This window comes from Ctenocephalides felis, unplaced genomic scaffold (genome assembly GCF_003426905.1).
Source record: "Ctenocephalides felis isolate EL2017-DRISC unplaced genomic scaffold, ASM342690v1 CF-g0.4_SCAFFOLD_01886, whole genome shotgun sequence".
Lineage (NCBI taxonomy): Eukaryota > Metazoa > Arthropoda > Insecta > Siphonaptera > Pulicidae > Ctenocephalides > Ctenocephalides felis.
The window spans coordinates 168,572,416-168,599,703 of NW_020538040.1; the positions used below are offsets into that span (position 1 = coordinate 168,572,416).

Genomic DNA, 27,288 nt, shown 5'->3' on the forward strand with positions numbered 1-27,288 from the left:
AGCTCCACTATGCTTTTCCACAAACATTTTTATTGGATCAAAATAATTTTCATAGTCGTCCATTCATCCCGACATCGGCATGTCGTTTGATTAAAAATTCAAAAACGAAGGTATGTTTTTATAGAATATTAATTTTTTTGTAAAGTTTATTAAAACATCATTATAATCAGAACCCGTAGGCGGGTCAATGTAATTCCTGTTTTATTGAATATATTAATTAGTTTGGAACAGGTTAATAAAACATCCTGGTATTCGTGAAGTTAAATTTCCCATTTCATACTCAACACAATATAATAATTTTATAATAATTGATTATTTTCGAATCTTAAGATATCTGTTGTTAATGAGAGTTTCATCATATTTCTTATATACTCGTACAAATATTTAAAACTTCTCTTAATAATTGTACAGTTATTATAATATGTATATTAGGGTAATAAATAATTTTCTAAAGTTTTAGCTCTTAATATTGTCTTTTAGATAAAGCGCAATTCAATCAAAGTTTTGTATGGAAATAGCATTTTTTTTTTCAAAAATTTTGCGAAGCGTTGAATTTTCAATAAAAATTGGCACAAATTTTCATTTGTCGCTAAGTTATACCTAATTTTTTTCCCATGCTATTTCCATACGAAGTATGATTGATTTGCGCACTATCTAAAAGTTAATATTTAAAGCTAAAACTTTCAGAGAATTGTTTTTTTTTTATCAATTTGGAACCATTTGACAAATGTCCATCTTAAGGACCACCCTAATGTATATAATAATAAGAGAGACTAAAATATTCTGATTCTGTGATAGGGTCCAAAATTATTGGTGACAGAATTATGTCGAAGCGAAATTAATTTCCGAATATGCAAATACTAACGAGTTTTCTTCTGATGACCTATTGTACAATTTTTTTAGATTAACTTTAATGTCTAATTTAACATTTACAAATTAAACATTCATTATGTACCTCACATTATGCTATATATACATAACATAAAAGCAAAAATAATAAAATGATAAATAATACAATAAAAAAGTTCAAATTACAGAATTTCGTCGATTACATTACCGCGCCCGCGTGCAAAATTCAATTTATTCATTTTGTTCCTACCGCATTGATTTTTATAAAGGTAGACTCAAATAATAATCAGAGATGAAATATTTTGAAATATTTCCCTGAAAACATGAAATATTTTAGAATGGGATAGGAAAAGACCCGTAAAATTGGATTTTCTGTCGTATCATTAATGAAATATCATGCTGGGGATATAAGAAAATCCGTGTATCCATTCTGTTTTAAGCCAATAATAATATCTTCCAAAAATATTCTGTTTTGCGATTTCACATAAAAGTTTTATTCCAAATCTAGTTTCATCAATATAATAAGAAATACTAAATCGACACAATTTTCAGTGTTATACATTAGCAAACATTAGAAGTAAATTAAGTAGGTACAGTTCTTTATTTTTTGCTCTTAATAATAATTTTCAGTAAATATTTTTGGTATTGGTTTAAAAACACTAAAAATTATTACAATTATTACTATCATCAAAACAAAATTGCCAATTGTGGTAGGTGAAAATCATAATTTTCAGATTTTTGATTCCATTATGACTAAATTTTCTAATTTAATAAAGTAAATTATGAGTCATTTTGCATTTAGCATTTATGGTTTTGATAATATTTAAATTGCTTTATGGTTTATAAACTGCTATATAAACGTAATTTGTTGCCTTTATAAACATTGTTATTCGAATGATGATCACGTATTTAGAAAAAAATATGTTTACGCCAAAAAAATCCAGCTTGCTACTTTCATGTTTTTCCAACGTTTCAAGACATTCTGAGCAAAATTATAAAAAGTAAATGTGTGTAAAAATTTGACTTTTTTTAGAAGGTATCTCCAAAACTGCTGCAACAATTTTTAAAATTCAAACCCATTGGATGAAACTCAATGAGGACTATAGAGTTTTGCATGATGTTAGGCTGAGCCTCTTTTTTAGAATCAGCAAAAAGTGAAAAATACATAGTACGCTTTTTCACCAAAAGTTCCGAATCGATTTGGGTGATTTAAAAACCCTTCAAAAAATATCAGTTATAAATTGTGCTGCTTTGATAAAAATCGAAGCCTTTTTTTGTAATTACTTTTTTTCGACGATTTTGACGAAACTTTGTATTGCTATAGAAATCATGGTATAAACGATCATGCTGAAATATTACAGGCCTATAGGAATAACAAACTGTATTTTAAAATTTGTTCGGATCTATTTTCGTTTTATTATATTGGCCATGAAGGTGTCAATCTTCAAGGCATTGAGTTTTACACGGGGTAGCGGAGAGTTTAATAGGACTAATTGTTCATTTCTAATAAATAACCAATAAATATATCTTCTGTCATTATAACTTAGTAACAAATAAGTGATTGTAATAAGAACTGCAACAAATGCATAACATACAAACAAATAAGTGTTCAACATAGTCCACAGCTACAGGGGTTAAATTGTAATCCAACAACCTAAATTATCGAAGGATAGTTTTAACAAATTTGATAACTACGTAAGATAAATACAAAATTGTTAAAAATTTGATCGTCACAACGCCCTAATTTTACTGAAAAGTTCACGAAACTTGCCTTGAATAAAAACGCGAGTGACACCTAGATTAAATCAAGATTTATTTAACTGAAATCTACTATTCTTTTAATTTCATTTTGAACAGCAATCAGAACTTAAGAGTCCTATAAGTTGTTGTGCTAATTTGACTTAACACTAGTTGGTTCTACAGATGGCAACTCAAACAGTTGTCCTATTTCTAGGTGATAATTTTTATTATTACAATTTCTGTAATAGAGCAAATATTTATTGATACAGAATCAGGACTATTTTCACTTGGAAAAATATTGCAATCTATTTTACCAAGTAAAAACCATTGTCACTACTGCTTGACAACAGACTCGAAGCAGAATCGAATCTGGGGCCTATGATTCAGGTCCAGACATTCTAGCCTAAATTAGATCTATCATAGATAGATTTTAGCCAAAAAGTTTAAAAAATGTTTTTATACAAAACTTACCGTTTTGTAGAACATGCAGGCCTGTCGGTCTTCGTCTTCACCAGCTGGACAGTCTATAAATCCATCGCAAAGAACGTGGTCGTCTATGCAGTGGTACCGACCTTGTCGGTCAGGTTTAGGGCAGGCAAACCTTTCCATTCCATCCATGGCAGGCGGACACTCTGAAAAAAGATAAATGACTTAGATAATCGTACTAATGTAGTATTCTTAGATAGTAATTGAAATAGATTTATATATCCTAACCTAGTATCTAACTCGAGAGAACAACCCAGTGGTCAACCACTATTCTTTTTTCTGTTTGGAATACATATATGAGATATGTATATCAAATGGTGTAGACGTATATATATATATATATATATATATATATATACTAGGTGACCCGACAACATTGTCCTGTATCCACGTCTACAATTCAAAAGTTCCAATTTTTTTGATATCCTATCCTATAATTTTTAATATCCTATTCGATGTCCTGTTTTCTGATTCATTTATGGTCTTAGTATAAGCAGTATAAGAAATTTAGAAAAATATAATATAGTATCTGCGGTAAAAGAACAATATCACACTTGATTTTACCACACAACATAATTGCTTTAATAATTTAGTCTATAATTTTCATAATCTCATACGTTATATTAGTTGCTTTTTGGCTATTATAATTTCTAAAGTACATTTTTCTTGCTAATAATTTAATAAACATTGTTTATGTTCAAACTTAGGTAAATTAATTTGTGAAATCTAGTTCAAATGAGCACTCTTCAATGTAAGATCAACTTACTAAATATTTCATATTTAATGCCAAACAAATGAATTTTTGACACATGAAACAAAACTCTAAATCATTATTTATAATAAACAAGGCAATAAGTCCAAAGTTGCATATGCATTATTTTTTAAACTCATGAATGTTGCATTTTGGTTTACTTTACTAAATTATTTAACAAAACAAAAAAAAATTTCTACTTATTAAAGTAGAATTTTTTTTTTGTTTTGTTAAATAATTTAGTAAAGTAAACCAAAATGCAACATTCATGAGTTTAAAAAATAATGTATATGCAACTTTGGACTTATTGCCTTGTTTATTAAACTGAATTATATAATTTATCTGCCAAACATATACTATTGACTGAATCATATATTATTTTAATTTCTGTCGCATCTCAGCTGCTTTTCGGCAATAATAATGTAGACATTGCATTTTTTTTGTATATTATATTCTAGTATTATTTAGGCTCATGATATCAGCTAAATTAAAATTTCAAGGGAATTTACATTTCTAGCAGATGACAGATCAAATGTTTACAATGTCAAACAATGATACTTGTATTTTTGTAATTTTTGCCATTTATTTCTACTATATTAGTGTAGTTTCATCGTTCAATAATTCTTAAAAAATTTCTTTGACAAACTCTAGAAAGAATAATCAAAATCCGAATAACCCTTTAGGAGAAGTATCAAAACATACACCCGTACAGAAGAATTTTATATATAAGATATTTCTAATATTTCGTTATATAATCCTCTCATTTGTTTTTATTATTTTTATTTTGATTATATTGCCATATTTTATTAATGGAATTTTGCCTATATATAAATAAAATATATATTATAAAATACTGAGAATTCAAACTGAGGTTGCCCTATCAAAGTTTCTCGTGTGACATCATCCTAAGACAGCAAAAGAAAGAAATAATTTGGAAAAGTTCAATTAGGCTGAAAGTATTAGTCAAACTTTTCAAACAACCATTACCATTAATGGCTTTATAACATTATATTTAATTTGATATATTATGTTGAGTAAATGCGTGAAGATATTAACACTATTTATTGTTATGGCTGAAATCATACCATTTTTTTCAATTAATTTCATTTTTATTATAATATGCAAAGTTTTGAAAATGTATTCATTGAAGCCGCATATATTTTTTATGATGAAAACATATATTTCTGTTGGTGATGTATATCTTTTTACATCTTCTCTTGATAGGCAATACTTTTGATTTATTCTCTTTGAGGGAGGAGAAATTCACATAAACCCTAACATGACCCTAGCCCATATTTTTTTGTTATTTATTCATATTATTCATCTAGTTGGTAATTTTGTTTTATTTTGATTAGGAATTATAGAGATGACGAAATTGTAAACTGGAGGAACCTAGTATGAAGAAAATATTTTGTTGGAAGATAACCCTCAAAAAAAAAAATTATAAAATGTCAAAATAACATTCAATACTTTTGTAAATAACAAAAAATATTATTTTATATGCTGTTACAAAATCTGAAAAAATATTGAAAAGTTGTATATATATCAACGATAAAATCTCACCAAATATTTGATCAAGGGTGTGCGTAAACATGATCTGATTTAGCCACTAAATGCCATTTTTTTACAACTTATTTTTGGTTTTGAACCTTATTTAAGTAAGAAAACGTTTTCATTGTTCATCGTAAAGTAAAAACGGTGTTTATTCTATTTAAGATAAGTATCAAGATATTTTATCCTCTGAACTATTATATATGACATCAGCCTCAGTTCTCCTCGAGGCGAGAGATTTCGAGAAAGAGCGATTTTCTTTAGTAGTTTTGGGCAGTCCGAAAAGTTTTGATCTTGTAGAGCAAAAGCTTCAATAAAAAGTAGGTATATATTATAGTTAGTTAAATAAATAGATGGAAAAACTTATAGAAAGGATTCTGAGGGCGTTGAACCATCACTTTATTGGAAGAATTAAATGACAAAGGCGAATATCGAGAGTTTACATCTTTGAAATAGAACATACAATTAGTTTTACTTGGTTCATTTTGTGTCATTATTTATTCATTTTATGTGTCATGTGTCATTAATTTTAATTTCTTTTTCAATCAAAAATATGTACATATTTTTTGTTTTGTTTTGTTGAGTTTTTTACCCTCATGTATTGTACTCTTTCATAAATTAGATATATTGTTACAATTGATTTTATATACAATGGCATGTATTACATTGGATATGTAGAAAAATAATAAGTTTGACAATTTTTAAAAAAATCGCATGACAATATTCAGCCAAATAAATAAAGTTCCAGTTACAGCTACGGGTCCATCAGGCTATAGTTTGGCATAGCAATTTATGCTTTTGCTCTGTTTATTTTATTTTTGTATTAACACGCCATCATAGCAATGAATGCATTTAAAATATTTAATATTGCTTTATTTTTCTTACAAAACATTACATAACAATATTTAGCAAAATGAATAGAGTTCCAGCAACTGCTATGAGTCGATCAGGCTATAGTTTGGCATGGCAATTTTTCCTTTTACACTATCTATTTCATTTTTGAATTAACACGTTATTATAACAAAGCATGAATTTAAAATATTTAATATTGTTTTATTATAAATGCTACTTTAGTCATTTAGTTTAGCTAGTTGAATTTTTTATTTTTGAATTTTGTAGTGTAAACTTTGACATTATGCTGGAACAAATGACCACATGATAAGATATTCAGAAACTAAAACTTTAATATTATTATTTGTAGTTTCATAGACAACTTAATGTAATTTGATTCGGCCTCAAGCAAGAGTTTTAAAAGTTTTTTTTGTTTATTGTCGATAGACTAGGTTTTTCATTGCATTTTTTCATTTATTTATCTTTATTTTGAGATCTGTTATTTCAGGAACAAAGCAGATACTGCTAACAATATATATATATAAGAAAATAATATTGATTATAAATTAATAGATACACCCAGTGGCGCAGAGATTTATTTGCAATAACGCTTATTTCAAGCTTTTTCATTTATTTAATTTATTATTTTTTATTTCTAATAAATAATAATATTTCTTATTTCAAAAATTGAAATAAAAAAATATGTTTATATAATTATTACGCAGTATTTTGATAAGGGTGCACAAAAGTTACTAACATAATAATTTCAAAACAACGTTATAAAATTGTAATAAAGAAATATTAAGTTTTTTAAACTGCTGATAAATGAAACTGAAATTTTTAATCAAACTAATCAGCACATATTGCCGTCAATAGAAATCAAATGTTTTTTGAATTATTCAAATTGGTTGATCCGTGCATTCGAAATCGTCGATGAAAAATTGTATCCGCGATACTTACTTAAAGAAATGTGCCATTTGGCAGACAAAAATTATCAGATATTTTATAGATATTTTTATGACAAGAATAAATTTTGTTTATATTTCTATGAGTTCCGTACCAATGTCTATCCATTAGATTGCGACTTCGATATTTCGTTTATACGCTTCTCAGCAACGTATCGCGATTGTTTTGAAAAAAAAATTCAAAATATTTCAAAGTATAAAAAAAATACAGGTCAATTTTTTCAATAATTTCAAATTTCTCAAAAATCAATTTTTTGAAAGTTCTAAAAAAAGTTTAAATCTTTTTTAAAATTTTCAATTTTTGGTACGGAAAATTCCAGCAATTTGCTTTAAGGCACGATGCCATGCACCACTACTTATATAAATATATGCAGTGACAAAGTACCACGCATATTAAAGCTCGCTTCAAACCTCTGGAAGTGTGCAAAAATCCAATTAAAACGATGTCAAAAAAAATGTAACAGCAAAAAGCATTAAACCGCAATATAAAAAAGTAACGAAAATGTCAACAATGCAAAATACTCTACTGACTATAATTTGATCGTAAAACGTGTATTTTTTATATACTTTTCCATACATTTTACGACACTTTTATTCACTTCTACGACGGGGCATGTCAGGCCGTTTATATCCATCCCATGTAGTTGCCATTCTCTCAGGCAGCACCCAACAAAGGAATATCAATATGGACTCGAGCCATGAATATTTAATCAAGCTTATTATCTAAAGCTAGACCACGCATATATGAGAGAACATCTGACCCGAAATCCCTTAAGAAAAGGTCAAATGATTTACAGACACCACGAATACAACGACTCATTCGAAATATTGCCTTTTATTATTTACAGCCTGTTTTTGCATACATTGGAGGAAAGGTTATTAAATTTTAATCAACTAGAAATATTGAAAGATGCGATACAATTAAGCGCTGGATATTGAACATGTACAAAATACTGGGATTGATATCCCAGGATTGTTGATTATACACTACCCGACATTTGGAAAACCCAAAGTTTTTAGATAGTATTTTTCCAAAAAAACGGTTTTAACTGGTTTCTATTTTTCAAACGACAAAGAACAAGGAAATCATGTATTGTGGTGGCTTTTGCACCATGGACCTGCCTTCGGACAGACTACCATTTATTATTATTATCGATATCAATTTGCAACAGTGTTTTCATCAATCTAGTACACATTTAGCTACATTTATCAATTTTAATTGTTTAAAGTGTTATTCAAGTATGGTCAAGGTCGAATTGGACTTTGAGCAATTATATTAAGAAAACCAAACCAATTATATCACAACAAATAACACATACCACACCAACAACTATCTGACTGTGTTTAGTAAAAGTCCCAACTAATTCATCATTGTAGAAATGTGTTTTTTTTGCCTCACCTGGTCCTTTTTACACTATGGGACGGCCAGGGGGCCAACAGGTCCAATCTTTTATTTTTAATCTTAAAGGGATTTTACGAAATAATAGCTACATTATTCAACCAACAAATTTCATGGATACATTTTTTACAGAGATAACACTGTATATAACTTTGATCTGAATTTTTGTCAGACATATTCAAAAGCAGAGTTGGAATAACTATTTATTTAATTCACGTCTTATAAAATGGCATTTTTACCTTAATTTACTTTTTTATTTATTATTTCTTATTGCTTACACCTTTACCAGGATAAAGGTTCAGTTGATACTTTTTACCCTACCAACGTGTAAATTTAACTAATTAAATTTAACCCTACCAACCTTAAATTAAAAATATTTATAAAACAATTAAATAATATATACATAACAATTATATTAAGTTCTCGTAAACTAAACAACAGTGCTCACAAGCGAAAAAACTAACAACGAATGAAAATACTTCTGTTATGGATTTTCAAATATTGTCGTTTATCTCCTGATAGCAACGTCGTAGAATTAAGATGATGGTGAGTTATACATCTTCTTTCCTCTACTTTCAAATATTGTTGTTGAAATTTTTTTTAACTTTACTTGTTTTTAAGATATCTGTGGTAGACCTTTTAACCCGCAAATCTTTAAGCCCCCCTCTACCCTAGTTCATTTAGTTTAAACACTAAAATTACTGAAATTAAAATTAGACCTTAATGCCCCGTTCTATTATTTTATTGATACTAATGGGATTCATAGAAAGTGAAAGTGCCCATAATTCAGCTTCGATTTTTTTCATGCGGAAAAAGGTTTTTCTGAACTTTACAATGGATGTCAGCAAGAGATAAAAACATTTGGTCTCGGTAAACACTAGATAAGATTACGCAAACATCCAGTCCTATAAATAACATTCAATATTGGTCTTAAAATACTAAGAAAGTTACGTTGTACAAGCGAATAATACGCGAAATGGATCCTACAATGTTGTAGAAAAAGATCGCCAGAGTAAAACGACGCTGATTTATTACTTTTATACTTGGATGGAGATATATATTTATTTAATTCGAAATTCAGAAAAATATGCAGATTTTCGGAAACTTTTCTATTATTGAGACGAAAATGGTAAACCTGGATTCTGAGTTCATATTAACGTTAAAATTTGGGTAAAGCTTTAATGCAAATAAATTTTTATTGCAGGTGACAATAGAACACTATTGTAACATGAGATTTACCTGGATTTCCATTACGTTTTACAGATCCAACATAAAATTTTCCATATTGATAATTTGTAAACCAGTTTTAGCACTGGTCTATTAATTATCACAAATCAACTAGTAGCTTGACATCAATAAATCTTAAAACTTCAATAAAAGTAGAAAGTGAACAATGACTAATAAGTATTTTTTTATTTTTAAAAATTTTCATCTCCATCTAAAAGTTGTTAATTGAAACTAATTGCACTTATTGACACACAAACTTTAATACATCAGATTACAAAACATAACATGACTATAAACCATAGCCCTTATAACACTCCACGTAACCATGGTAACTGTTATGACATTTAATCAAACTACAGTTTTCGACAAAAGTAATCGAGAGTATTTGACAGTTCTCGGCAACACTCGTTCATCCGGTGACATCGCTGTCGCCTTCCATGTTTTGACACTTTTTAACAGGAAAAACATATGAACACTAGTAGACCATGTATTATAAATAAGATTTCTAGAGAGATTTTATTTTATTATGATTTGTTTTTAACTTCAAGTAGTGTAAGCTATTGTAATCGTCCAAAAATCGAAATTGAAAATTTCTTTACGTTTTGAAGGTTTCTGAACATTTTGGCATACCTCAGAAAAATTTGATGTGTGTGTGTGTTTGTATGAATGGATACAATTTTTCGTCCACGTTTTCGGGCTTACGTATCAACCGATTTGAATGGTTAAAAAAACAATCGATTCCTATTATTAGAGAGATGTGCTGATTAGTTTTTGGCAAAGACAGGTCCAGGCATTTCGAAGATACAGAGCTAAATGACACTTCAACAAAAATTAGTAGGTTTTCAGAGAAATAAGCATTAGATTTGAATGATTCAAAAAACTTTCTGCTTGTGTTGACAACACAATTGCTTTTGGAAGAAAAAAATATTTCAAATTTTTATTTTAATAATTTTTTTTTTATCAAAAATAATTCAGATTTCAATTTTAATTCTGGCTGAAGTTCTAAAGTTCACTTATACTTTAAATAAATAATTTTAACTTTGCAATTCACTTTATATAATTTTTATAAATATTAGACAATGTTAGTATTTATTCTTCGAACATTTCGTTACGGTTCGGGAAGTTCCAGCAATTTGTTTTAAGGCACGATGCTAAACACCACTAGTCACAATTAAAGTTAATAATTGATAAAAATAAAAATATATTGTCCACAAAACTGCAATATGGAATAGCAAATGTTATCTTTACCCAGTTCTCACAGTTTTAAACACGAACGCGCGTACTCATATCGCATGAAAATGCGAGAATGTTACAATAATGTCGTTTATACGACACGAGGGACTTATTCATATTTTACGGTCCTGAGAAAATCCTTCTGCGGTCGAAACAGCCACTAACGCATATGCATCATGCAAGAAAATGCATACGATTCACATGAAACGAGCGGTTTATATTCACTTTACAGTTCGGAGGTAGTTTCGAAACAATTCTGCAGGATTTACAAGATTTGTTAAATAATACGTAAGGTTTTAGAGATATAATGGAATTTATTCGTACTCTACACACATTTGCTGTATTTCGTTTATTTAAAAAAAAAACAATTTTTTATTGAAGTAAAACTTCTCTAGGCGCGACTAGGGTGAAAATCCGTACAAATGCAACGGAAGTCCGTTACGCCCGAACTGTTTGTCATTCGCTCTCGATGACAGATTTCTATACGGGTCGATTGTGATTAGTTGTCGTGTATGTGAATAGAGATTTGTCGTTGTATGTGTACCGACATCAACGTTGTATGCGTACCGATATCAATAAAAAAATCGGCATAGATAAATAAACATTTTAAAGTTAATCGTAGTACAAATCTTGATTTAATGAAAAATGTCTGAATCAAAAGAATATTTTACCCTGTTCTTTGAAAATAATAAAACAAATTAAACATTTGGGCCGTGTACTAAACGTAAGTTTATTGATTAGAAATTATTTCTATATTATCCGTAGTTTCTATAAATCTTTGAAGTTATTAAAATAGAAAATATTTTTTAGGCAAGACAGATATTATAGCTGTTCGAAAAATGAGATTATATCGAAAAAGTAAAAAAAATACAAGCAGTCAATAAATGTATGTTAATTTTAATTACATGAAGTTCTTCAAACACAATTACATGATAAGTGAAGTTGCGAGAACAATATTTGTTCAGGCGTTGTTTAACATAATCCACTGTGTCAACAAATATTATAGAATTTTTTAATCAGCAATTAATTCATTTCTCTAATGAACGTTCATTTCTAAATGTTAATTACAATGACAAACCGATCAAGTCATATTTAAAGTATGACTTTAATTACATTATTGTTTTTAAATATTATACATATTTTTCATGCTATTATAAATATATAATTTATAATTTATCATTATATAAATGTGTATAATGGTTGACACTAATAAATGTGCGCATCACGAGTGTTACCAAATTACTAATAAACATTATTCAAAATTGTTATATGATGCATTTATTTTTACTTAAAAGTGTCATCTTGTACAGTAGCAAATAAATTTTACTTCAATCGCGTGTGAACCTTACGCGCACTCTTTTTTTAATTTCCCCTAAGGTAACTTATAGTAATCGCAAAAAAATCGAAAATAATTTTTTATATATCTTTACATTTCAAAGGTTTCTGAACATTTTAGCATACTTTAGAAAAAATTGATGTATGTGTGCGTGTATGTATGTGCGGTCGACGATCTTGCGAATACTGAATTGAATAATTCGAAAAACATTCGATTCGTATTGAGGAGGAGACGTGCTGATTAGTTTTTGGTGAAGGCAGGTCTAGCCGTTCTGAAGATACGCGACAAAAAGTGCCAAAAACGGTAACTCGGTTTTCAAGAGACAATATTTTGTATAAAACCTAAATGTATTTAGCTGAGCATTTGTATTATTTCAGACAGCAATTCTATTATTTATTATATTTGGAGTATTATGTTTCTTCTTAATAATCCAAACACCAATAAAACTTTTTACACTAATCGAAACAAATATAAAATTTATCTCCAAATACAATAAGCTTCGGCTAGAGCTTTACAATGGTTGATTTATAAATATTTGAACAGCTTTTATGTTTTCCAAGCACAATGGCTAACAGAATATGTATAACGATTACAACTGGATTATATTAAGCCAATCCCATTTTCATTTCAAATTCAATTGAATTGTGATTAAATATATTAGTTTTCAATTATTGAATTATAAATATTTAAATATGTTTTTCATAAATGCCCGTAATCATAATGCAAACATCAATGAATCCATCAATCGCTCATTAATTTTAGTAAGGTAAAACAGAGCTTCCATGTAATTTATAATTACAGTATTTTCATATTTTGAATGAGCGATTAAAAATTAAAATAAATGAAATTCATAAAGTAATTTAACAAAATCTATCATTTTTTTTATAAATTTTGTCAAAGGTTTGCCGGTTCTAATACCGATGAAAAAAAATAAGACAAATCGCAATATTTGAAAAAAATATAATAATTTTACTTTCTTGGATGTATTAATTTATGCTTAAATAATATATAAAATGCGAAACACAAAACTAGCCATCTCATTATACAATATTTTTATATTCTTTGATGTGATTCGTTTAATATAAAACATAAAATAGGTATTCCAAGAACAAACAAAAAAAATATATTCGTTTCTGTGAAATCTATATGGTTCTTTGATTTATAAAAATGATAAATAAACTACCAGTTCAATTGATCACCATCAAAGTGTGCATTTGTTTGTAAAAATGCATTCATGAGAATGAATTCCTAGAAAATTATAGAGAAACATACTTTAAATTATGCTTTTACAATAGATCTTTTGCTCAAATATATATAGAAATTTCTTGGTATAAAATGTCATATGGAATTGAATATTGTACTTTTAATAAATGTTAGTGCAAGTGTACTAAAAATTTATTGCGCATTAAATTATAGGGAGTTGTTGTAACAGCTTTTTTTTAAATTAGTTTATCTTGAAATCGACTGATTTTATAAAATAAAGCTGAATAGATGCTGTAACTAGTCTTCTATGAAACTAAGTAAAAACTAGTGGTGTACGGCAACGTGCTTTAAGGAAAATTGCTGGAACTTTTCTCGTACCGTATATTCGAATTCAAAAACTTTTCTCGTACCGATATTCAAAAAAATTTTTTTTTGAAAATTAAAAAAAAAAATAAAAAAAAATTTCTTTATTCAAAAGAAATTGTTTTGTCAATACAAGCAAAAACTTTTTTGAATCATTCAAATTGGATGCTTAGTTCTTGCAAAACTGCCATTTTTTCTGCCAAAAACTAATCATTTTCCCCATCATTACAAACTGATAGCGTTTTAAATCATTCACATCGGATGCTTCGTTCTTTCAAAAACTCGATTTTTTTTCTGCACTTTTTGCTCCGTATCTCTAAAACGGCTGGGCCTGCCTTTGCCAAAAACTAATAAGCACATCTTTCTATCAATAGTAATCAAAAGTTTTTTAAATAATTCAAATCGGTTGTTCCGTACGCTCAAAATCGTTGACAAAAAATTGTATCCATACATAAGCACACGCACACACACATACACACATACATACTCACACGTCCATTTTTTCTGAGGTATGCCAAAATGTTTAGAAACCTCTAAAACGTAAAGATATGCAAAAATATTCAATTTTGATTTTTGGAGGATTATAATAACTTACTCCAATAATTTAATAATTATTGTTCAAAATTATAAAATTGATTATTTTGTGCAAAAAGTGCGGTGTTACAACTTACCACGTGTAGCTAAATTTAAAACAGAATAAAATATTTAAAATTTAAAATTAGTCGATAATAATAACAATAACTGAATTTTTATGACAGCAGATACAATTTAATATAACATGTCAAAAATGACGCACCTGTACAATTCTGTTTACTGCATCAGCCTGCGGAATAGTAGCTATGACAATATCATGCAGGACAATTTACATGTTATTTGTTTTATTATTGTTAAATTTGTAATGAAAAGCCCAGTTACTACTTATTCTTGTTACAATAATAAAGCTCCTGGCTCCTCCACATAATATTATTTCTGTGGACATAGCTAATTTTTTTAAAATTTTGCAGGCTCAAAAGCAATGCAATTTTGAGCTCTTGGAATTATTTTTAATTTAAAATTTAAATTCAAGAACAATAAACAAAAACTGTATGGCATTTTTAATATCATGAAACTTCAAAGCTAAATAAATTATGAAAATACACACAAAGTAATATTCGCAGAATTTCAAATTCTAATACCACCAGCGACTCAAACAGAATCCAACCTACGTCAATGTATTCCTGGAAGCTAGTAAATAAAAAATATCATTTTGTGAGGTGTGTCATCACCTGCGGAAGTATTTTTCCGAAATAACCGCACTTTTTATAGGTGCGTCATAAGTTACGCATAAACGCGGCCTGGTACTTTATTAAGAATAAACCAGCGCTCATAAACCCTGAAACATCATACTGTGACATGGAGGAGCAGCACACCCCGATGTTGAAACAGAAGTGACATGCGATTTATCACTGGCATTCACTTATTAAAGGCAACATAGGAATATTTTTTGACAAAACTATTACCAACTAGGTGTAGGTGGCATTTTGGCTTAAATAATCGACCTAATCAACAAAAGACAAATACATTATTTTACAAAGGTTTTTTAAGTATCCAAGTTATTGTTTTTTGGCAGTATGATAAACTATTTCAAACTATTCAATTATGTGCAATTGTGCCAAAAATGTTGGTAATATTTTTTGAAAAATAGTTTAAATAATATACTTTATTGAATAAAAAACAAACGCGCACCTAATTCATACACGAATTATTTTCAAAAAGCTTATTATACCTATCTTTAGTGAATTTTTATAATTAAACCACATGTCGTAGGACCATAACATTTTGGTATGTACTTTAAGACTAAAGACTTCAGGGACAGGGACTTTGAGACGAAGAAAAGTTTCATCGAAATCGTCAACATTTTTATTCAACAATTCATTAAGGAGAGAGGCTTCATTAAGACTTTAAAAAATATCTTATTTAGAAACTTTTACGGAATGAATTAAATATTTAATTAACGAAACTTTGAGGTTTTATAGTTATATATTTCAACATTCTTCTCAATTTTTTTCATTAAAATATATGACATAATATGCCGGGTATCAGCATTTTTCCGAATAACGAAACAAAAATATCAAAACAAATATATATTTTCAATAGTATAGATTCTAGTTGAACCTAAAAAATCTAGAAAAAATGAGAAATTCACAAATTTTTCGCAACTTAAAAAAAAAAAAGTTTTTTGATACAAAATTCCACTTTTTAGATTGTTTAAAAAGTGGTTTAATTATAAAACTTTTCAAATTTTTTTTAGGTTCAACTAGAATAGAATTTATTTCTGAATACAATGAATTTTGTCTTGTTTCGATAGGACATTTAGTTTTTTTCCTATCTTTCCTATCAATTAGAATCGAAAAAATTAAAAACCGAGAAATCGCGAGTCGAAGTTTTCATACCGCTCGTATACATGCTCGACGCTTGCTCACTATTTCTTCTGTAATTCTGAAACTAATTTGAATTTGTTTCTGAAACTTTTAGGGATACAATCTTGGCTAGTTTTGGAAGACATTTTTGCAATTAAAAAATAGATTTTTTAAGCCTCTAAAGCAGACTCCCTCTTAATAATGAAACGACTCGACCGGATAATACCAAAAACAATTGAATATGATTGTCAACTAATATCTTTCGAACAGTTTTAAAACTTCTCAATTAGGTTTGGGATTTCTATCTAGAACGCAGAGAAAATTTTCAGCACTTATATTTTAGTATATAATAGTAAAAAAAGGCTAGACCAATCCTCTGTAAAAGCTAATCAACGCAAGACCTTATCGAGTTCTATCAAATAGATCTCAAAAACTTGAAACCTATTAAACAATCCAGAATGATCTAAAACATTGAAAAAGCACAAAATTAGAAAGTTGGATTTTTACGAAAAAGCAAATTTTTCTGTTAGAACTACAAAAAGTAGATGTTCAACGGAGATAAATATGGATTAATAACTATAATGCTCCTATAGTATTGGGAAAAATGAAAGAAAAATATTTACTACAAAACAGGTCTTATATTAGTGCAAATAATTAATAAAAAAATTGTTATATTGGTACAAAATAAATACAGGTTACAAATAATCATCATACTACTAGTGTTGGCAATAAATCCAAATAAGTTTTTCAGTTCCATTTTTTCAATATCCCTATTTTTTCAAAAAGAAATATCTTAACAACTTCGTTTCAATCATCCTAAATTTAAAACTTATATAATCAGAATTATTTTCTTATTTTAGTTTTTTTTTAATATTCATTAACTACTAGAAAAATTATTAGTAAATAATATTTGGCCTTATTGGTAAATTTATGGTGTTCTAAATTAATATTATAATAAAAATAAAGTTACTTAAATAGAATCAAAGTTATAGTTATTTAGAAATCTAATTTATAGTTTCTTGCTTGCTTCTATTTTAAATTCCAATAAATAGAAAGACCCTCGCTTTTTCTCTGGTCTTTTTCAATATAGAAAATTCTATTTTAAATTCTAGTAAATAGAAAAACTCTTTCTTCCTCTCTGATCTTTTTTAATATAGAGAACGTAAATATATATATATATATATATATATATATATATATATATAATATAAAATAGAACATATTACCATCGAATGATAAACCTCTATATTATAAAATTGAATCATTTTCAAATCTGCTATCTTTGCAATGAAAGCTCATTCCAGGACAATAGATTGGAATTCTTTGTTTTTATAAGCGATTCAACGCTCAGAATCCATTTGCGTTTAAAATACTCAATATTTGCTGCGGCAGCAATTGCAATAAAGACGGTATCTGGCCTGGTACAAATATAGTCACTGGACTTTTATTTTTCAATTTCAGTCCCGTCGGTGTCGCAATAATACTTTCTATCAAAGAAATTTCAACTTCAAACAAATGAAAAAGTTTTTATTCTGGGTTATCATATTTGTCCAGCAAGGGATGGAATTAAATTTAAGCGGATTGTAGGAGGAATAGATTTGTAGTATTTGTTGTAAAGCACCAAATATAGAATTTAAAACGTGGACGATTGTTAATAATGAATTGTGTTGAATGGTAAAATTCAATTCTACGCAATGGATAAGAATAATTAGCCGCATCAAAATTTTATGGGCTTTTTCATACATAGCGTAAATCGCCTATACGTAACAAATATATACAAACTATATTATAAAATTTTACAATTCTAGAAATGTTATGTTTAGAATTTGGAATTATTTCTCAGTATTTGCCAATGACCAGCGATGACAATAACTTCAAAAGAAAACAAAAGAAATATTAGAAAGGAATTGAAGGCGAAAGAGATTATAGAGATATTTTAAATATACGGCTTATTAATGTACTATCTGACTGAGATATAAAAAGATTATATCTAAGTTTAGAAATTGACTCACATATACACGCACTCATACACATGACGCTAATCAAGAGAAAAGTATAATTCAGAGAAAAAACCATAGTATTCTAGATCCTGCCCCCATTAAGTAATGCCTAACGGCGGTTTCCGTTAGAACAAGAGGCAAGAGATGAGTGAATAGTTTAGTCGGTATTGTGCCTGACATATCCAGACAAAAGACCCAGTCTGGGATGCGTAAACGTATTTAAAAAATCTAAAATAAAAAAATATTCAAAAATACTCATACAGTGATACCCCGCATTACGTACTTAATTCGTTCCGGGAGAAAGTTTTTTGTGTGAAAAGTTCGCTATGCGAAACGCGTTTTTCCATACAAATACATAAAAATAAAATTAATTCGTTCTGTAGTCTGAAATGTAGTCATATAAAATAAGATATTTTTTATATATAATTAAGTCATTTGAAAAAATATTACTGATTTACGAAATAAGTTATTATCAGAGTCGTACTGCTTCCTTTTGTGCCCTTTTAGCTTTTGAATTTTTAAAACTGACGATAGTTTTTTCCAACAAGTATATTTTCACAACATATGTTTTCTGACTACATGTGATAACGTTTTAGTACGTTATGTGATGTAAAGTTCGTTGTGTGAAACGATCGAAACCATAAAAAAATGTTGGTTATGCGCATCGTCCATTGTGCGAGACGTACGTTATGCGGGGTGTCATTGTACATACTACTTTTAAATTTGGAGTCAAATGATTCAGAATTACTTGAAACATCGAGAAAATATGTAATTATCAAATCGGATTTTTTATGAAACATAAACATCTTCAGGAAGTTAATAAATTAATTACATAAACTATAATCGCATATTACAAAGCAAAGTCATTTGTTTTATGAGATAAAGGCGATGGGCTTTTTTACCCGCGGACCTTCAAGCTCTACCATATGTATATCATATTCATGTAGTTGCGTAATATGTATGCTAACGCTTATTACCGCATAATGTATATTTTATTGCACTTTGCGGAGGTACCTATAAAATCATGACGGCTTTACGCCCATAAAAATATCCCACGTATACTTTAAGTCATGATGACTTCTGACATTAATGCGCGACGATCCGAAATCTCATGCTCGTACAATTTGTAGCATCCAATGACTGTCTGAAATAAGGAGAAATAGTTGCTCCCGAACGGCGTTTATCCTTGACGCGAAATAGTACGTTTTTACGCCAACGCGAATCGACTCAGTTAACATTTAGCATAAGAACTGTTCGGGGTGAGAGGTGGCCTCACATTTTTCCCAAACTCTATCTTTTTCGACCATTCAAGATGACGAGGTCTATCAGTTTTCCTTACCCGATTTTCTTGGCAGCATTCCATAATTTTAGGCGTGGGCGAATGATGTTACAGACTCTCGCGTGGTTCTTGTGTTTACAAAGTATCGCAACCCATAGTATTTATTCCTTTTGCTGAATTCTAGAATGATTTCATACGCTATGGAGTAACTATAGATTCAATTTGTGGGTTTGTGTAACCCTTTTACTTATCTATAGTGGAATTAGATATTGGCGTTTCACTATAAATAGAAACCAAGTAAGACGATCATGTTTTATTTTATTTTGAACATAATTAGCATTATCGTATTTTTTTTTCAAATTAAATACTTCTCATGATTTTTTTCGAAACGTATGAAAGTCTGTTAAAGTTTTTATAAACAAAATTTTGTTTTTGAAGTAAAACTTCTTTAGGCGCGACTAGGTTGTAAATCCGTACAAATGCAACGGAAAAGCGTTACGGCAGAACTGTACGTCATTCGCTTTTGTTGAAATCATTTCTATATAAGTAGATTGTGAATAGTCGTCGTGTGTGTGAATAGAGATCTGTCGTTGTATCCGTACCGGCATCAACGTTGTATGCGTTCCGATATCAATAAGCAAATCGGCATAGATAAATAAACATTTTTAAGTTACATCGTGGTATGCCTGAATCAGAAAAATAATTCACCCTGTTCCTTGAAAATAATAAAACAAATTAAGCATTTGTGCCGTGTACTAAACCTAAGTTTATTAATTAGAAATAATTTCTATATTATTTGTAGTTTCCATAAATCTTTAAAGTTATTAAAATAGAAAATATTTTTTAGGCAAGACAGATATTACAGCTGATCAAAGAATGAGATTATATCACCAGCGAAAAAGTAAAAAAATACAAGCAATCAAAGAATGTATGTTAATTTTAATTACATGAAGTTCTACAAACACAATTACATGATGAGTGAAATTGTGAAAACAATATTTTTTTAGGAGTTGTTGAACATAATCCACTGTGTGAACGAATATTATAGAATTTATTAATCAGCAATTACTTAATTTCTCTAATAAAGGTTCAAGTCCTAAATGCTTATTACAATGACAAATCTGTCAAATAGTCATGACATTTTTTTTAAAATTACATTATTGTTTTGAAATATCATACAGATTTTTAATGCTAATATAAATATATAATTTATAATTTACCATTATATAAATGTGTATAATAGTTGACACTAATAAATATGTGCATCACGAGTGTTACCATATTATTAATAAACATCATTCAAAATTGTTATATGATGTATTTATTTTTACCTGAATGCCATGCTGAACAGTAGCAAATAAGTTTTACTTCAATCGCGTGTGAACCTTACGCGCACTCTTTTTTCTATTATCAGGATGGACGCCGGCTGAACTAAATTTGGGCTAAATACAATAGCAAAAATCATTTTTAGGTTTTTTTAGGTTTTTATTTTTCCCTCGAATATGTTTATTTTGAAACTATTAAATATTTTACCATTTCACAATACTCATTAAACGCGCCAACTTTTGATAAAACTTGACAACACACTTTAGTATATATTTTGTTAAAGAAGCGCCTCTTGGATTTGACCAATTTTAAAAATTTTGAATTCATTGTTTAACAGAAAATCTTAATTTTTGAAGGCATAGGGCAAATGCGTCATTATTTTGACTCTGCCCTAGAAATGTTACTTACGATTAACAATTCAAAGTTTAAATGAATATAAATACTAAAAATTAACCAAAATAACCGAAAATGATCACAATTTCACCAAAGCTCTAGGTTGCACTTAAAACTCATAATTAACAACGTGAGATTATTTTCACTATCACCCCGTTTGATAGCAGGTTTGACGTTGAGTTCTGGGACACCCTGTACACATGTATACAAGATGGGTGTTTGTGTCTATTTTTACTATAACATATTACCTCTACTTTAAACTTTCTGATTATTGATTTTAGAGAGTCGAGGATTGTTTAAGACTTTCGTTGAAAACAATCCCCGAACAAATATAAAATTTTTCACAAAATAAGATATACTTGATCTGAACTTCATAAAGTTTATAAATTTCTTGCACGTACCATACATCCTCACGTATAATAGACTATATAGCATAATCTATATTGAAAAGAATAATGTAGGAAAGTAGCCAAATATAAAATATTGTTTTGATTTTTAGTCATAAATCACACAAATGCTTGGGATCAAAAACGTTTAGTCATAATCATAATGGATTGTTTGTTTTATCTCTATAGTGCTAAAGTAAAAGTATAATTAAAAGTGAAATATATGAATGAATTAACTAATGTTGAAATTAAAATAATTAAATTCACCTATTTAAAAATCACAAAAATTGTTCAAAAATATAATTAAAACTAATCAACATATTTAACTTGAGATTCTCAATATTTTTATTATAGATTAATGGCAAAAGATTAACTTTTTGGGGACGGCTGTTCACCTAGTGGACAAACATACTCTGTGAGGCACAGGCTATTTTATAAACAATGACTCAGTTTGCATCGAAAAGTTGAATAAATTACATATAGCAGTGATAAACAGTATTGTATTTTGAAAATAATTTTGAATTATTTCAGTAGTATTTTTAGCCTTTTTCTTTGCTATATGGTCTTTTTTTAATATTTACCGAGCGCTTTTAAATATGGCAAAACGACTAGTAAATTTTGTGAATTAAGCAGTAGTGAAGATGAGTTTCAAATAGACATTCATACAGACAAATTTTACGAAATCACTATTCGCACCGAAGATAGTGATGAATGTGATGATGATATTATCCAACCAACAAAAAGTAGAAGAAGTTCGACAAAATAAATGAAGAGCGGGAAGTCATTAGCGAATGTGCCGATTCTCCTTCAAAAATCGAGTTTGACATACATCAACAAACACCCAGACTACAAATACCAAGCAATATAAGACATACAATAGATTATTTTACTTTATATTTTATAAATAAATTATTAGACAATATAATAGAAAAAATAAACCATTATGGCAGCAAAAAAATGACCAAATATACTTACTAATCAGTGGCATATTCTAAATTCTAAAAGAAAAAGGGATTGTATTGTCTGTTCTGACAGAAAAGCACCAGGAGGAAGGCGGCGAACAACATTTTATTGTAAACCATGTCAAAATCAACCAGCTATGCATTTTGGAAATTGTTTTGAACGTCACCATTCTTTATAAAATGATCAAAAATAAATTAATATTAAAAATGTATGTCCTTCAATGACATTTTTATCAAACAAATTGCATAACATACACAATGAAAATAAGTTTACAGCCGGTAAAGTAGATTGTTTTGAAATTGATGCCGTCCCGAAAGTGTTAAAATTATAAGAAAAAAATTTGATATAAATATTGATACATTTCTGTTTATCTCCTTATCGCGACGTAGTTAGAATTAAGGTGATAGCTAGTCACACATATTTTGTCTTCTAATTTGAAATAGTATCAATAAAAAATTCTATACTTTGCTTGTTTTTGAGATAACACTGGTCGACCTTTTTACCGGCGAATCTTTAAGTCGTGTTCTGATATTAAAAAATTATAAAAAATATCATTTTTCTAACATAATCCGGTTGATCACGTTGTATTGTGAAAGTGAATAAACCAAAATCATGAATCGATTCGGAGCGACTTGAAGTGAAACGTTCGCAATCTCTTAATCTGCAAGGCAAGCTCATCTTGCACGCGCCACACGAACCGATAACCGAAGACGGTGCCGTGTTTTAGGTTGCTTGTAGCTATATCGATCGCGTTCGCGGCCGCCGTAATCGCCCGCGTCTTATTTTTGCCGCAGATGCGAACATTTCGCTCCTACACGATTGCTCATATTTTATCTTAGACTTAACACATTTGTTTTGTTTTACATTATTCATCGGTCGCTTACTGAATACGAGCTGGGGAATCTAGACTTCGATTTTATAAACTCGGTAGCAAAAAACTAGCACGGTAGATAAAGAGAGTGTTCGAGAGCGGAGATCTAATATTATCATGATTTTATGTTTAGATTGAAAAAAAAAAGCTAGCTGTAAGTGAAATTCTGTCTTAAGGCAATTAGGGCATCGTGCTTTAAGGCAAATTGCTGGAACTTCCCGTACCAAAAAATATTATTTTTTTTAAAACGATTAACGTTTTTGAAGAAATTTTACTTAAAAAAATTAGATTTTTGAGAAACTATAAATTTGACAAAAAATTACTTTTTTTAAATATTTTTTTTTTTGAAGACATAAAATTTTTTTGAATAAAAAATGTTTTCTTCATATTGATATTTTTGGAAATTCTGAACTTTTTTTTTCAAAGCAATCGTACTGCTTGAACTACATAGAGACGAATGTCAAAGCGCGTAATTGCCGCGCGCCGTCTAACGATAAGCATTGGTACGGAACCATAGAAACGTAAAAAAATTATACTTATTGTTAAAATCTCTATAAAATATCTGATAATGACGTGCATATGTCTAATGATCATTTTTGACCGCCAAATAGCATTTTTTTACTTTTTTGTTAGGTCTCCGAAACCGCTAAACCTGCCTTCATGAAAATTTGATCAATTCTTCATCTTGTCAATACAAGTAAATGTTTTTTTAAATTATTAAAATCGGACTCTTTGTTCTCGTAAAAACTGAGTTACCATTTTTGGCACTTTTTGCCCCGTATCTTCGGAACGGCTGACCCTGCCTTCGAGAAAAACTAATCAGCACGTCTCCTTATCAATACGAATCGAATTTTTTTGAATTATTCAAATCGGTTGATCGGTGTTCCCGAAATCTCGACGACAAACACCACCGCACACACAGCACACACCAACACATACATCAATTTTTTAAGGTATGCCAAAATATTCAGAAACCTCTGAAACGTAAAGATATATATAATTTTCATTTTCGATTTTTTTGCGATTACTATAACTTGCCCTACGGGAAGTTAAAAACTAGTGGTGCGTGGCATTGTACCTTAAGGCAAATTGCTGAAACTTCTCGTACCAAAAACTAAAATTTTTAAAAATGTTTTAAGGCTTTTTGAGAGTTTTGAAATTTTTGAAAAACAAACTTTTTTTTGCATAATTAGTTTTTTTTTATAATTAAAGCTTTTTGAAATTTTTTAACTTTATTCAAAGCAATCGTGCTGCGTGGTTGTGTTAGAAAAATTATCAAAGCGCGTAATCGCGCCGCATCGCGGAGTAACTGATAAACATTGCTACAAATGTAAACAAAATTTGTGCTCATTATTAATAATCTCTATAAAATATCTGACATTTTGATGTACATATGTCTAATAATCATTTTTGACCGCCGAATGGCATATTTTTTCACTTTTTACATTGCATCTCCGAAACCGCCAGACCTGCCTATCCAAACAATTTATTCATTCATTTTGTCAATACAAGTAAAATGTTTTTTGAATTATTCAAATCGGACGCTCCGTACCACTTTGGGCACTTACCCTACGGGAAGTTAAAAAACATATAATTAACATAATAACGTCTATTCTACTCGTTGATTGCTGCAAAAATAATACATCTTAGATTCATCACAGGTTTGTTAATATTCCTAAAAAAATTTTTTTTAGGGATTACGTTATCCTAAAACCAACCACAACCACGTCGTACATCTCCTTCCCCAAAACTGTGACGTCGCATAAAGCTAGAGAAAAACCCCAAGAGAAACCTGCTCCAAATCCCCATTCGTAACCGAAGTAGCTCCAATATCGTTCTACGTGTCATTATGTTCCGTGTCGAGGCTATCTGCTAAAGATTTCACGATTAAAAAAGATATCTGGAGATGCTGATTGCATCGTATCGGATATCTTTCAAGTTGGATGTCGTATTGTACGTTTGCGTTAACAAAGCAATCTTCTGCCGAAGATGTAGAAAGGTCTTCAGGGGAAAAAGATCCATTCAAATACGTGACAGTTGCTTGTAGGAAAAGGAATATATTTTGTTGCCGTATTCTATTATTGGTTGTAATGTAGTTTAATGAAACATACTTCTTTTAGCAATATTGAATATAAATGAAATATCTATATTTCATGATTTTCTCAAACAAATCTGCATCATCAAGGAGTAACATTATGTAAATTTTGATTTAGTACTCACTAATCACACCAAAATCAATATTTTTAAAATTACTTATCACGTGTTTGGGGCTAGTGTTTTTAAGTTGCTAAGTAATTCTTTTCATGAATCAACGTAAACTACAATTAATACAAACAAAAGATATAGTGTCTACTGTAACACAATTTTCATGTTCCCATCTCACAAATTATATATTCATATATAATACTTATATCAGTATCTTCATAATTATATTCATACTACTTAATATCGAGCTGGCCGAGGTTAGGTTTGAATCGTGGTATAGCCCACGTTCTTAACCATTACACCACGACGAAATATATGAAAAAACTAGTGGTGTATGGAATCGTGCCTTAATTGCTAGAACTTCCTTTACCGAAAACTAACTTATTAAAAAAAACTTTGAAAAAATTAGATTTTTAAGAAGTTTTGAAATTTTTGACAAAAATTGGCTTTTTTGAAAACTTGTATTTTGATTGAGAAAATGTGCATATGTATAATGATCTTTTTTGACCGCCAAATGGCATTATTTTTTTATTTTCCGGAAACGCTAGACCTGCCCCCCCAAAAATATTATCATTTCTTTATTTATTATAGGTATATATTAATTGATTGCGTGAGAAGGATCGCTATCCAGCGATAGCACCTTCTTAGGTGTTATGTGATTTTTGTAGTAAATCATCGCAGATTCTTTTTTTGAAACGCTTTGCTGGTAAAGGCTTGAGCAGATCACACGCTAATTCGTTTGGATGACGACATAGACGAGCTTTGTATCTGGAGCAGTAAAGACTAATTTCTTCTTCTATAGTACGCATTCTGAGATATTGATGTATCAACCAATTGGGAACGTGTTTTGGAGCGTTCACGATTTCTTTCAAAATTTTATTTTGGAACCTTCGTAGAATAGTTATGTTCGATTTACTGGCCGCACCCCATAGTTGTAGGCCGTAGAACCATATTGTTTCAATAATTGTCTTGTATATTAGGAGTTTATTTTCTATTGTGACTTGTGATTCTCAGCCCATTAACCAATTAAGTTTCCTACGTGTAAAAATAGCTGAATGTACTTTGTATAGTTTTGCTATGATAAATAAATCAAAAAAACAAATTCTTTATTTTGTCAATACAAGTAATATAATTTTTGAATCATTCAAATTGAACACTCCGCTCGCTCACAAACTGAACTACCAAATTTGGCACTTTTTGCGCCGTATCTTCGAAACGACTAGACCTGCCTTTGCCAAAAACTAAACAGAAAGTCTCCTTATTATAAGGAATTGATTGTTTTTTAATCATTCAAATTGATTGATCCGTGTTTCCCAAAATCTTCGACAAGAATTTGTATACACACATACATAATTTTTTAAGGTATGCCAAATTGTTCAGAAACCTTTGAAACGTAAAGATATATAAAAATTTTCATTTTCCATTCTTTTGCGATTACTATAACTTACCCTACGGGAAGTTAATGATATAATATAGAGTTTCCTGCAGAACTGTAAATCTATCCATCTGTACAATAGTATTGTGTTTCTTGT

General features: G+C 29.2%; 1 protein-coding gene across 1 annotated transcript in view; it reads right to left on the bottom strand.

Annotated features, from left to right (window-relative positions):
- LOC113376906 overlaps positions 1 to 27,288 on the bottom strand; it is a 172,225-nt gene that overhangs the window by 66,653 nt on the left and 78,284 nt on the right. Inside the window, exon 2 of the mRNA XM_026616996.1 lies at positions 3,061 to 3,221. Coding sequence (XP_026472781.1) covers positions 3,061 to 3,207 — 147 coding nt within the window. The 5' untranslated portion in view covers positions 3,208 to 3,221. The remainder of the gene's footprint in view (positions 1 to 3,060; positions 3,222 to 27,288) is intronic.